We start from the raw sequence: 13,096 nt of genomic DNA on the forward strand, positions 1-13,096 counted from the left end.
TTCAAGTTTGTTTATGAAGAGCCACTTATCGAAATTGCTACATTGCTTGTTAATCGCGAGGTGATCGATTATGGTAGTGACGATAAAGTAACTTATGTAAAGGTTTTAATGGAGAGTTATACATGTGCTAAAGTCGATATTCCTAACATTTTGTTGGAATTATTTGCTTTAAGTAATTATAATGCTGATATTTACAATTTATTTAAATATTTTATATAATTATAATATTTATAAAGCAATAAAATTAATATTTATTTAATTGATTCAAATGTTTTTTTTCTTTAATCAATATAAGAAATAATGAAACGCTGATTTACATCTTATGTTATAACACTGTAAAAGTACATAAACAAAATTTAATAAATTGTTTTGGGTTGTCTAAATTACACTTTCTGTTATGTTCCTACCACTCTATAATCGGATGTATGCAACTTAGCTTACACTTTACGACGTATGAGTCATATTTAACATAAACAATTATATAAAGCACAAACAAATGAATAAAACATTAAATAAGAATTGCCGTAGCCGTGTGATATGGTCGTCTGCAGTGGCCTGTATCACGAAAGGTCGTGGTGGCTGTTAAACCCGAAAGGGGTAGAAATAGGGCCAAAAGAGATTTATATCAATAAAAATACTATAATAAAAAATGAATAAACCATTAAAAACGTATATAAACAATTAAGCGAACTCAACATAATAATTTATAGATAAATAAGAAATGTATAACCAACATTTATATATTTTTTTCACGAGCAGGTCTCGGACAGGTAAAGTGTGTTAAAAAAAATATGAACAGGTAACAATAAATAAATGAAAGTAATATAAAACAACAGAATAAACACATTATAATAAATATTTAAATAACACAACCAGAATGTTTAATAAAATTTAAAATTAATCTATATATATTAATGTACTCCATCTTTAACAGGAATGTTAAACAGGAAGTCGGAAAGTGAACTTTATGAGTAATTTTTTGACAGTTTGTCGAAACACCGTCACTTTCGCATCCAAAGAAGATATGATTTGAGATAGATATCGTCTCACAGTCACAGTGCGGTGAATCTACAAAATTCATCATGAGCTGCAGATCTGTCGTGGCTCGTTCGGAAACTGCTCAGTGCTGATATCTCAGATTTCTTGGTGAACTTTGAAACCATGGTTTAGTTCGCACTTTCGGATTCCCCTCGAAATAATACTTTCCTTTATTCTCTGATATGTTCTCATACAGGTACTGCCACTTTTATATCTCCTCATTATGAATGATATCGTTAATATCCGAGAACGGAACAGGTTGGTCCATGATATTGGCAATGTGACCATCACGCATCCAGCACAACAAAATCTCCGACCCAATCATTTCTAAGAAAAGTAACCTATCTGTGATTTTGAGAACAATATAATTTACTTTCGTTGAATATTGCCAAGATTGAACGGCGTTCAACGCACTTTTAGAGTCAGAAAATATAACACACCTTCTCCTACCATTTCTCTCAATTAGATTAGATTAGTGCCCTGTATATAACATACAACTTGGCTGTGAATATTGAGGAAACTTGTGGTATCCTTCCGTTCTCAATATAGATACTATAGGAAGATGATCTGGGGCCATGTATCACAGAATCACACTTTGGCTATATTTATTTATATTAAAATTTAATACTCTTTTATTAGATTATTTTAGAAATGAATTTAAGACAATGTTAAGAGGATTTATTTCTATTGTTTTGAACATTTATAGATTTCTCTTTTAAGCTACACTAATTTGTGATTAAAAACTATGATACACGGGTAGATCGTAGATTATCATGGTATAGGGTTTAATGATTTACACTTGAAAATAAAACCAAAAGTGGTCTATAATATAGTGGGATCAATGGGTATTTAACATTAAACCTACTGACAATTTATTTATTCCTATTCCTACCGTGAGCGGTGAAATGTCCGCTTCAAAAAAAGATATTTCTTAATATAGAATGAGATTTTAGCCATATAAAATCCTGGAATTATCCTGGAATAAATCCAAGGTTTCTAAAGGATGCTAAAATTAAATTAAAAATTTGTACACCTATTTAATTTACATGTTTTTGGTTACAAGTTTTGGAAGCTACTCAACGGTTCTATAAGTTATACTTCCAGTAAAACTTGTTCGCAATTTGTTTTCAAATCAGAACCGGAAACTGAATAAGTGCAACGCATGCGTATCGCCCGCTCTTTTGGCGGGACGCCCGAGCGGTGGCGCCCTCTAGCGTCGTCCGTTACCAAACTGTCAAAATTGGAAGCATGGACGCGAGTTAACAAGTCGCGTTCGCCGGGTGGTTAACAATTCCGATAGTCGTCGTGTAGCTGAAAGTCAAACAAAAACCGGCAGTTTGCAGTTCCACGTTCTTAACCGTTTTCTTTTGTTTTCTAAACGTCGTTATTCGTCGGTTCGGTCCAATTGCCTTATATTGTTGAACGGGTGAAAAGCCCCACGACCACCACAGATATCAACCTCCGAAAAGTGTGTACCGACGCCGCCGCGAAACCATGGGTTCGTATCTGTCTGAACCGATAACCGAGAAAGTCTCCTCCGACGAGTCCAATGACAAGCTCAAATGCGGCGCCAGTTCAATGCAGGGTTGGCGCGTGGAGCAAGAGGTAAGCCGAGGGTGCATAAACAAAAACGCAAACAATAGCAGCAGGCGCAAAGTCCGTGCGTCCGTGTATACATGTGATGTAACGGCGCCAATTGCCCGTAGATAACCTCAAAGTTCACCTGCAAATTGTTGCTGCCTTTCTCTGTTGCATTTTTTTAACAACTACATTACCCCTTTTTTTTATTATAGGATGCCCACAACTGCCTCCTAGACTTCGACACAAACACCTCCTTTTTTGCTGTCTACGATGGGCACGGGGGTCGAGAAGTGGCTATACACTGTTCACAGAAGCTGCCCGATTTCATCAAGGCCTTAGACGCTTATCAAAAAGGTGACATCAAGGAAGCCCTGGTGGACGGGTTCCTCGGCTTCGATGCCACTATCGCCACACCTGAGGTAGTCGAAATATTGAAGGAGTTATCGGGCAGAAAAAATGCTAACGACGATTCTGATGAAGACTCGGATGAGGACGATAACCTCGACAATTTGTGCAAGGATGCCAATCTCCCAATCGAAAAGATCATGGAAAAATACAGGTTGATTGGAGATGGCAAAGGGAGTAAGGCTGCAAAGACAGCTGAAGAGGATGAGGAAAAACCTGGAGGCTCACAGAAAGGTTCATCTTCAGGGAGTAGCTTGAATGAGGATAAAATGGAGTCAAGCAATGGCAGTTCATCTGAGAGTAAAGAGAGCCCAGATAGTTCTGAGGATAAAACACCCAAGGAGAAGAACCACCAAAATGGTGATGTGTCCTCGGAGCAGCCAGTGGAAACTTCTGATCAAGTCACAAGTTCCTCCAGTCCAGTTGCCAATGGACAGGTCAATAAAAAAGGTAATACATGATGTTGGTTGGTATATAATAATTTTATTATACTGATATAAAAAGTGACCATGATTTAAGTAATGAAAAATGAATACAATTTAACATATTTTAAAGGAAAGAAGGTAGCAATTCTTATGTTTATACACTGAATAACATTTTTATTCTTTTTCATTATTTTGTGTTCATCTCACAGGTCTTATTATTAGTAACTTCAATTGGACATGGGTTCCATGAAGTCTGCAATTTGAATGGGAATGTTACATTTTTAATTAGTTAGTATATAAAAATATGCATGCAGTTAAAATCGTAAATTTGATGATATAATTAGTTATTAGTAAATAATAAATAAGCTATCTATCAACGGGAAATTTTCGATATCAGAAGTTTAAAATAATACGACGGATAACTTGTACACGTGATATCGAAACAGAATATTCTTAAATGAATCAGATGGAAAGTAAGTTTGATGTATTCTTGCTATCTGTTTCTAAGTGTTTCCGCTGTAAGACGTGACTCAATTACTATTATAAAATGTAATATAAATGATCAAGTCAATTTAATTATAACATTTAATAGTGCTTACAGTTTTCTGTGACTCTTTCCCTGTTTATCAGAACTGATTTTGTTAAAGTAAATATGGACGATGAAGCTTAAATATATTTATGTAATATATTTTTATATTTTATAATCGTATATTTAATATAATAATAATTTATTATATACGTGAATGAAATATGCAATCAGCTATTTACTGTAATTATATAAATATTTCTGCGAGTTTCCTGATGATAAGTTAAAAATATATTGAATAATTTGATAATGTTGAAATAATCAAAATTATTTTGTAATGATGATCTATAGCGTTGTAAATTGTTTATTTTTTATAAAAATAATGAAATGTTTTAGTGTTTGTTGCTTAATATATGTATTGTTTGTAGGTAAAGGAAAAGCTCTCGCTAAAACCAAAGGTGTACAATCTCCGGAAGTAAAGTCGCGACCAAAGAGGACTAGCGTAAAACAGATGTACGCAAAACTTTTGGACTATGGCGAGGAATCAGAAGATACGGAAGATGAAGAGGATAAGACGTTCGAAGGACCGAACGAATGTGGTTCTGACGATGACGAGGAACCCAGCAACGTAGTCGAAGGGGAGGATACGTCCGATGACGACGACGACGATGATGATGATGAAGAAGATGAGGACGACGAAGATGATGAAGCAGATTTGGAGTTTGCCAAGAACATGGTGGAAGAACCTGGTTCTGACAGCGGTTGCACCGCGGTCGTGGCAATCCTTAAGGATAACAATTTGTTCGTTGCGAATGCCGGAGACTCTAGGTGCATTGTGTGCCGCAACGGCAAGGCCGTAGAAATGAGTTTGGACCATAAACCGGAGGATGAAGCCGAGAACGAGAGGGTAGTGAAGGCTGGCGGAAAGGTGACTGCTGACGGTCGTGTGAACGGCGGCTTGAATTTGAGCCGTGCGATAGGTGATCATGCCTACAAAAAGAACAAGGAGCTGTCAGACAGAGACCAAATGATCACAGCACTACCAGACGTCCGCACGCTCACAATACACCCTAACGAGGACGAATTCATGGTGTTGGCGTGCGATGGTATTTGGAACTTTATGTCTAGTCAAGAGGTAGTCAACTTCGTCAGGCCGAGCATATTGGAGGGTAAGCCTCTGTCCAAGATTTGCGAGGAGATGTTCGACCACTGCTTGGCACCGAACACGATGGGCGATGGTACAGGATGCGACAACATGACCGCCATCATTGTAGAATTCAAGTCGACCATTCTGAAGCGAACGGCGGATTCTCCCGACGACAAATCCACCATTAAACGAGCGAAGACTGAAGAGGCCGCAAGTGAGCAGGCGTGAGATAAGATACATGGCAAGAGTAATTTTGTTTTATTTTATTTGGGTTAAAGTTTCTGTTTATAACGAATGTCTTAGACACATTCCTATTATTTTGAATTTGTTCAGTTCGAAAGCATTACACATATCTTATTTTTATGACTGTTAAACTATATATATATATAAAAAAGCAAAGTAACAAAAAAAAATAATACGTTCGTTTAAGATCGCAATTTGGGGTGTCTCTTCTCACCACATGTAAAGCACGGAACTACCTCAAATTGTGCGCGTTTTTGTACAGGTTAAACTTAAAAAAGAAAAGAATTTATATATAAAAAAAATACAACATTTATAGGTGCCTTCTGTTATGGATACATGGATGTAAAGAAAAAGCGAAACAATGGTTGGTGGCAACAGATTTATTAATATTTTCTTGTAATTATTTGTATACCATATTTGCATTAACAAACGTAGCAATTAAAATTTACTTATATATCGGTTTCTTTATCATGTAAATTCAAATTACGAATGTTTTTCTCTTATTTAAAACTATTTATCTTATGTATTCGAAATTATATTTTTTTTGTAAGATAAATTGTATTATTATCATTTTATTATAATTATCTGTTCAGTAGAAGATGCAAGATGAAAGTTAATGTAGAATTATATATTTAATATGAGTTACCGTATTATGTATACACTTTTGTTTGTTTTAATTGTTGGTCAGAGTTGTGATGATGTCCAGCTGCTCCAGCTCCTGTTTCTGCAACGAATTCAACTGCACCTTCAGCCTTTCCACTTCCATTGATTTCTCCATGATTAATGCCTGAAACTCGCCAATTTATTTATTTTTTACAAGCAACTGATAGTTATGTTAACATCGTATAAAACAATGAACGTACTTTATGCAACAATTAAGCGGTTATATATTAGTGAATTTTCAGATAAACGCATACGTTTGTCTAGCACTAAGAACTTGATATTTTTACTTAGATTTTGGTATCATATGGTAGGAATATATCTATGTAAGATGTTTATGAATATATCTCGACAAATTTATTCCTAAAGGCGGGAAGAAATTGACAATGAGTGATGTGAAAATGTCGGTACAGGTAAGTATTTTAATTGATTAATTTATGTTATATAAGTTTAATTATTTCATTAATCTTTTATTCATAAGATCTGTGAAAAATATAATTGTTTCATATAAAATTCCGGGCCACACAAACCCCCAGATGGAACCGTCTCGTTGCAAAGAAACAAGCTCATGGTTCTCATGTTAGTTAAAATGTTAAATTTCGTCCCCCCACAGCGATGAAGGTTGGGGAGACTAGCCTATGAATACCATGTCTATCCACATCTGGATTCTAAACAAAATCTTGCTTACTTCCAATACTGTTACGTTTCGTCATATTCAATTATATATAACTAATGAACATTCGTGTACAATAACATGATTTTTTACCTGCAACTGCTGTTGATCTACTTCACGCCTCTTCTCCATTGTTTGCATTATATTTCGGGTGCTGATCGCCTTCATTTTCTGTCTCTCTACCTCTTTGCCCAATTTATCCATGATATTTATAAAATTGTCAATCAATTTTTGAAATTCGTCGATCTCTTAAACGAAGAAAATAAAATTATAAAATTGTTAATAACAATATCATTGCTGGCACATACTTTCCACGTATATTTTGCACTCATCTTTAAGGACATTCGTCTGATTGGACACGTCCGGTTCCAAAATTCGCACTTTATCTACTTCATCGAAATAAACACCTATAGTTGATAAAATTTCGGACATTGTCGCTGCGTTTAAAGCAATAAGTTTGTTTTGAATTGGTTTCCATGGAAATATTTTTCAGTTCTGTAAACTGCGCACGCATTATCAACAAAAAATAGGTTGCTACCATTTGAATTTTTAAATCAACTACTTCTTTCTTTACATATTTTTGAAAATTATATTTATTTGTTGTTAAATATTTATCATTTTGAATTATCATGAAAATTATACTCACTATAAAATATGCATTGGTCATTGCTACCTTTAAGTATTATTTAAATTAGATACTTTTGTCAGAAATGTATGTAAGGATTAGTTTTCAACCGTCTCACACAATTGTAATATGTGTTCTTTGTCTAATTAAATCAATTTAGAAATTTTAGAATGAAGGACATTAGTTATAATGATTAAATGAATAGTGATATTTTAAGAGCAGTTTAAAATTCTGAATGCATTTTACTTGAGGCCACGAGAATACAAAAGAAAAATATAAGACAATATAATAATATACACAACAATAAATTAAATACATGGAATATATCAAAAAAGGTGTTTTTTGCGCTTGCTTAGGTGGGATTGTTCTTTTTCGCTCGTAATCTGTCCAGTCCGTTTCTTTCCTCCTCTTCGTCGCTGGTGTACGAAGACATACCAGAGACAGCACCTCTGGTAGAAGTGGCCTGCATCAGCTCCTGGTCGGGACCGTTTCTGGTTTCGTATAGAAGAATGTTGAGCGTTTCTTCGTATATCCTTGCCTCCGGACATTCAACTTTGTTATGCTTCTTGTCCGTAGCGTAAACGATCGACGAGCAGCAAACCTCAGATACTTTCTTACCGTGGCCGTAGAATGTCCAGCAGCATATCTCGCTCGTGCTAATGACATCCTTTATGAATAGCACACGATTTTTATACCAAAGTGATAACTTATCGAACAGCTCGATGTTCTTCAGCAGGTTATCATCAGATGTTGTGGTGTAAGAATACTTATTGTTGTGCCGATTTATAAGCAACTTAATAGCCGGCTTAGTTGTTGAGGTGATCAACAATTCCTCCTCAACTTGAGACGTGATCAGCGGCACTTGACACAACGCTTCAACTTCTCTGCCTTTCTTCAGTAATGCCTGATTGCAGGCTTCCGTTAATTCAGAAATGCAATAGTATTTTGCTTCTGCAGCCAATTCAGCAATCTCTTTGCTGGATTCTGGCAAAGGCACACTACCATCCCGTAGGAAATTCAGTATTGTCCCAAAATGTTTGCCTCGTCTGTCAATCAATATCCAACCTGCAATGAACAAACTGCATAGAGTCCTGACTTTAATATAAATATGTTTTTTAATTGTCTCTTACCATCTGAATCTGTGAGCACCTCCATTCGCCCACTGAACATTGCTCTGAGCATTGTATCATGTTTGGTCAGAGTGCCAATGGTGGTATAATGCAGACTACCACCAACGTTGAGTTTTACATATTGGGATGGGTTGTCTTTGATCGTCTTGCCAGACATCTCGATTGTGTTCATCACTGCAAAGGTTTCTTGTTTATGCTTTTTTGTATTGGAATGGCTTCTCAGTTTCTCTAAATTTGGGGCTCTAGCCTTATCACACACTTATTGAAATGCAATGCTTTTAAATGCTCGGAATGCTTACATTTACATGAAGGCGTGGCAAAGATGATTCAATTGTTATCAGTGCGTTCGTTCCTCCTTTGTTTATCAGAGCCTCCCTAAACACCACATCCCAAAATAATAATACTCATTTTTTTTATCAATCTCCACTACAATGACAGGTGAAATGGGCAATGTTGCCGTTGTTACATAAATATGTACAATATTATATATTTAATTTCACAGTTTGTAACTTATATTTAAAAAAATGGTAATTTCTATTTGTTCAAATTCAGACAATTATCCGGTAATATTATAAAAAATGAATATTGATTGAAGTAAACCTGGTAGCCTAACTTCAATATTTTTCTTCTTTCTGTCAAAACTTCATTTAGCCTGTGCCATCCAGTGGGGGATTATCCATTAAGGAATATAAGACTTTAAGGGGGCCCCAACCAAGACATTTTCCTAAATCATTTAAAATAAATGATTGATTTAAGTATTTTTTGGGGCTCCCAATAATAATTTGCCTTTCCTTTTTTTTTCCTCAATATGACTAGGTGGGGAATCGATCCCGTTGTCTTTTATTTCTAGGAACATGTCGGTGATTGTTAAGGATGAGTGAAAACTCTGCCTTTCGGCACGTGGCTCTCGTTAAAGGTGTGGCGATTTAGCCTGGTGGTTCAGCTGGAGGAGGAAGAAAATGCAGTCTTGGAAGAACGTTGATAACAATTAATGTCATCGTTGACGGTGGCTCTCCTCAGGTGATTCAGGATACCTGAATCTATCGGGCTTGGTGACGAAATGCAGGCATGACGGTGGTGATCCTCTCCATCAGGGCTTGCATTGCCAGGATGAGATCGGTGAACATTTCAGTGCTGATCGCTTGGGGGGCGGAAACAGCTGCTGCATAACTGACTGGTCAGGTTTGGCCACGAGACGCCGCATAAGGCGACGGACGGGTCGGCTGGCTGGGCTTGAATTGCCTGGGTGCCTGTAGATTACGGTCAACTGCCTGAGCCCCTGTAGCAAAGCCGTTGCGCACAGTTTGAGTACCCCGAATTTAGCCTGATTAGAATGGGAGTCCAAAACAAAAAGTGCAGAAAGTCCTCGTTTATCTTCCTCAAAGCATACAATATTCAAAACATTTTACTACATATTTAAGCGACTTTGTTTAGTTTAGCACTTGTCTAGGAAGCCACCCTAAGCGTTAAGCCAGATATTACTGTATTGGGAATTAATTCCCTCCCACTGGAAAGTCGCTCAGCTCGTCGTCATACTGAAGCCGGGAAAAGATCCAGAGGAAATCACGTCCTACCGACCCATCAGCCATCAGTCCATTCTTGTTCGACGAGGGTGTGATTCCGGACCACCAGTTCGGATTCCGACGACATCATTCCACCATCGAACAGATCCATCGCATGACGAGCGACATAAGACGAGCCATGGGGGAAAAGCAGTACTGCTCCTAGGAATAACATAGGTCTTCAACAAAGTGTGGCACGCGGGTTTGCTCTATAAAATCAAGAGCACGCTGTCTCACTGCAATTCCACTTATTCTCCAAAAGTTTGGCAGGTTTTGAATTATTAAAATATATATAAAAAAAAGGAATTAATGTTCAAAGAGTTAACAATAAAAATAATTAAAGATATATTTATTTGTCTTTTAATAAAATTAGGTGATATTAAGTTATATTATTAGACGATATTATATAGTATACTTATACCATCTACTTTTTAATTATACTGTGAATGTGATAATATATAATAAACTTTAAAATATACAAAATTAATTAGATATAATAAATTAATCATATAAATTTAATGAATTATTATTTACAATAATTAAACACTATGAATAAAAATAAATGTGTATATTGAAAAAAAATCTGTTAATTTTATTAATAAATATTTTATCAGGACTACACTAATATATATTGTTCAACATAATCTGTTTTTGTAGTGTTTGAATTCTTTTTTTATTAATAATATTGTTTAAAACCTGTTATTATACGTTTATAATCATTGTTTTCTTAGATGGTCATAGCGCAGATTAAGGAAATATAGGAGTTACGGAAAGTCCGGGTATATAGAATGGGAATTAAAAAGCCAATGACTCCAAATACTTGGGAATGTTCTTGGATCGCCGGCTCATGTGGAAATGTAAATGGAATAGTAACATTAATTAATATGTTTGGAGTTGATAATGTTAAAAAGAGTGTTATAGTCAAAAATGTTTTTGAAGAGGTTAGCCGTCAGCAGTATATTGGTACTCTTCGATTCCACTATTCCCTTTGTCTGTGCATCGGCTGCAATCTTTAACACTGTCATTATTCATCGATTTGGCAGGAGGTCCATATGCTGAGCCGCATTCTTGTGACAAGCGACATGGCTGAAGTCGAACCAGCGCTCACAGGGCTGTGAGTACGGCGTCTTAACCATTCGCCAAATTGAAATAATGTGCCAGAAATTCATATTAATCCAGCCGTGCTTCAAAATAATTTCACATACGAAACTTAAGAAATAATTCCTGAAATATCCTCTCATATAAATAAAAAATACTTTTGGAACCAAGAGTGTCATTCACTATAAAAAATATAATGCATTTATTTTTGGTTTTTCCAATGGTCTCCCTTACCCTTAGACAGGAGTAATTTTATGGCACCCCTAATAAACAATTGTATAAATTGGCATATCTGAAATAAAAGTTATCATTACTTCTTAAGATCCTGAATCAAGCAGTTCTGCAGAGAAATAACAAGCATAATCAATTATGGCCCCAAAAAATATTTCGACCGAAGGTAAGAAATTAACAAAAGTAACTAAACTTTATAATTAATGTTTCTGTTTGTTAATATTACGAGCCAAGGAAAAGAGGACGAGGACTAATTTTAAAGAGCACGAAGTAATTGTGTTCACCTCTTTCTTTTTATTAAAGGAAATACCATCTGCGAATGAACTGTTGACACTATCGCATCAAACTGATGTAGATAGAAAAAAGATAAAACAATGGTTTAAGAATCGGCGTGCAACTAATAGAAGAAATCAAAGAAATGGCAAAACTGTAGAGAAGCCCGAAGAACATACAACCCAGTGTCCATATTATATAACAGTCCTGAGCGATCAAAATAAAAAGTAATAAATTTAAAAAATCATGAACATTTCTCATATTTACTGTTAAGTATATTTCAATAATATAATTTAATTATTTTACATAATAATTATAAAAAGTAGCAAAATTCGATCCTTCATCTACCTGTCAAAACTGAAATTTGCGGAGAAAATTTTTTCAGCTCCAAACATTCGTTTCATGTTAAAAATAAACGTATTTAATGGCCTGAATCAAAAATTCATCCACCGATATTATTTCACATCATAAATTAATTTATAGCGATCATCCACTATTAAAAATAATGTTTGAACCACTCACTATTTTGAAATAACCTTTGCGTTATATAATTAAATGAACAATTGTAAATAACGGTACGAATTTAAAAAATATAAATATTTTTTGCGGAGAAAAATATCAAATTATTTCAACGAAGGATTTCGTTTTATTACGATTTCAAATAACCTTTGAAATTCATATTAATCCAGCCGTGCTTCGAAATTATTTCACATACGAAACTTATGAAATAATTCCTGAAATATCCTCTCATAAAAATAAAAAATACTTTTGGAACCAAGAGTGTCATTCATCAAAAAATATAATGAACAATATTTCAAGATGACAGATACGAATAGGAGAACGTTCAGAACACATAGGGAGCACCTAGAATAGAAACCTAAAATTACACAGAAGTAATAACAACGTTCAAACTACGCAGAGATCTGACGTGAATGAATGACGTAGCCCACTCGTATGCTGTGGAGGCTATTATCAATATGACTCAGAGTATATTCAATGAGCTATTAGCTTATAGCAGAGCAGAGAAGTCAGATCTCCGGAGGACTCAGGCGGTCTTAGCCACATCTCCAAAAACTCCAAGAAGTTTTCCAATTTCGTCGGACTCAATTGATTTTTATATTGATATATATATAAAATAATTCATCTTCTTTAATTTAAAGATTAAAATATTTTATTACTTATTACATTAAATAATTTTGCCGAATCTTAAATATCATAAAAACAAATACTTATTCGTATATTGTAGATAGTGACATTGTGCAGGTAGTTATATTACCGGGGAAGGGGGATGAAATAATGTAAAGGTATATAATAAGTCTGCATCAGTCATTTGTATATCTGTATTCAAAGTACACTTGACCAAGAACAATATTTGAAGCTGACAGATACGAATAGAAGAACGTTCAGAACACATAGGGAGCACCTAGAATTCTATAATAGAAACCTAAAATTACACAGAATAAATAACAACGTTCAAGC

At 35.1% G+C, this 13,096-nt stretch overlaps 3 protein-coding genes across 6 annotated transcripts; 1 reads left to right on the forward strand and 2 right to left on the reverse strand.

The window, feature by feature from the left end:
- Nucleotides 1-2,253: 2,253 nt before the first annotated feature.
- On the forward strand, nucleotides 2,254-5,796 carry LOC108557397 (probable protein phosphatase 2C 58). Its single transcript, XM_017913891.1, has 3 exons — nucleotides 2,254-2,643; nucleotides 2,832-3,474; nucleotides 4,404-5,796. Exons 1-3 carry the CDS (start codon nucleotides 2,533-2,535, stop codon nucleotides 5,348-5,350), a joined length of 1,701 nt encoding a protein of 566 aa, XP_017769380.1. The 5' UTR covers nucleotides 2,254-2,532; the 3' UTR covers nucleotides 5,351-5,796.
- Nucleotides 5,797-5,882: 86 nt separating this feature from the next.
- LOC108557398 (intraflagellar transport protein 20 homolog) lies at nucleotides 5,883-7,195 on the reverse strand. Its single transcript, XM_017913893.1, has 3 exons — nucleotides 7,007-7,195; nucleotides 6,792-6,946; nucleotides 5,883-6,152 (listed from the first exon to the last, which is right to left on the reverse strand). Exons 1-3 carry the CDS (start codon nucleotides 7,128-7,130, stop codon nucleotides 6,039-6,041), a joined length of 393 nt encoding a protein of 130 aa, XP_017769382.1. The 5' UTR covers nucleotides 7,131-7,195; the 3' UTR covers nucleotides 5,883-6,038.
- Nucleotides 7,196-7,550: 355 nt separating this feature from the next.
- Nucleotides 7,551-8,919, reverse strand: LOC108557393 (BTB/POZ domain-containing adapter for CUL3-mediated RhoA degradation protein 3). 4 transcript variants are annotated; one of them, XM_017913890.1, is made up of 3 exons: nucleotides 8,753-8,919; nucleotides 8,454-8,627; nucleotides 7,551-8,388 (listed from the first exon to the last, which is right to left on the reverse strand). In XM_017913890.1, exons 2-3 carry the CDS (start codon nucleotides 8,623-8,625, stop codon nucleotides 7,676-7,678), a joined length of 885 nt encoding a protein of 294 aa, XP_017769379.1. In that variant the 5' UTR covers nucleotides 8,626-8,627; nucleotides 8,753-8,919; the 3' UTR covers nucleotides 7,551-7,675. The 4 variants fall into 4 exon arrangements, with proteins under 4 accessions (XP_017769379.1, XP_017769377.1, XP_017769378.1 ...); XM_017913888.1 differs by having other exon boundaries at nucleotides 7,552-8,388; nucleotides 8,454-8,695; XM_017913889.1 differs by having other exon boundaries at nucleotides 7,552-8,388; nucleotides 8,454-8,700.
- Nucleotides 8,920-13,096: the final 4,177 nt, after the last annotated feature.

Source organism: Nicrophorus vespilloides, unplaced genomic scaffold, assembly GCF_001412225.1.
Source record: "Nicrophorus vespilloides isolate i.1.1-1 unplaced genomic scaffold, Nicve_v1.0, whole genome shotgun sequence".
In the NCBI taxonomy this organism is placed as follows: Eukaryota; Metazoa; Arthropoda; class Insecta; order Coleoptera; family Silphidae; genus Nicrophorus; species Nicrophorus vespilloides.

Excerpts from the sequence above, each read along its gene's own strand:
- LOC108557393 (XM_017913890.1), bottom strand. The coding sequence starts at position 8,625 with ATGAACACAATCGAGATGTCTGGCAAGACGATCAAAGACAACCCATCC. Across the intron at positions 8,389-8,453 it reads GGTGCTCACAGATTCAGATG|GTTGGATATTGATTGACAGA; the intron begins GTAAGAGACAAT and ends TGTTCATTGCAG.
- LOC108557398 (XM_017913893.1), bottom strand. The coding sequence starts at position 7,130 with ATGTCCGAAATTTTATCAACTATAGGTGTTTATTTCGATGAAGTAGAT. Across the intron at positions 6,947-7,006 it reads GTGCAAAATATACGTGGAAA|AGATCGACGAATTTCAAAAA; the intron begins GTATGTGCCAGC and ends TCTTCGTTTAAG. Across the intron at positions 6,153-6,791 it reads TAGATCAACAGCAGTTGCAG|GCATTAATCATGGAGAAATC; the intron begins GTAAAAAATCAT and ends GGCGAGTTTCAG.
- LOC108557397 (XM_017913891.1), top strand. The coding sequence starts at position 2,533 with ATGGGTTCGTATCTGTCTGAACCGATAACCGAGAAAGTCTCCTCCGAC. Across the intron at positions 2,644-2,831 it reads GTTGGCGCGTGGAGCAAGAG|GATGCCCACAACTGCCTCCT; the intron begins GTAAGCCGAGGG and ends TTTTTATTATAG. Across the intron at positions 3,475-4,403 it reads TGGACAGGTCAATAAAAAAG|GTAAAGGAAAAGCTCTCGCT; the intron begins GTAATACATGAT and ends TATTGTTTGTAG.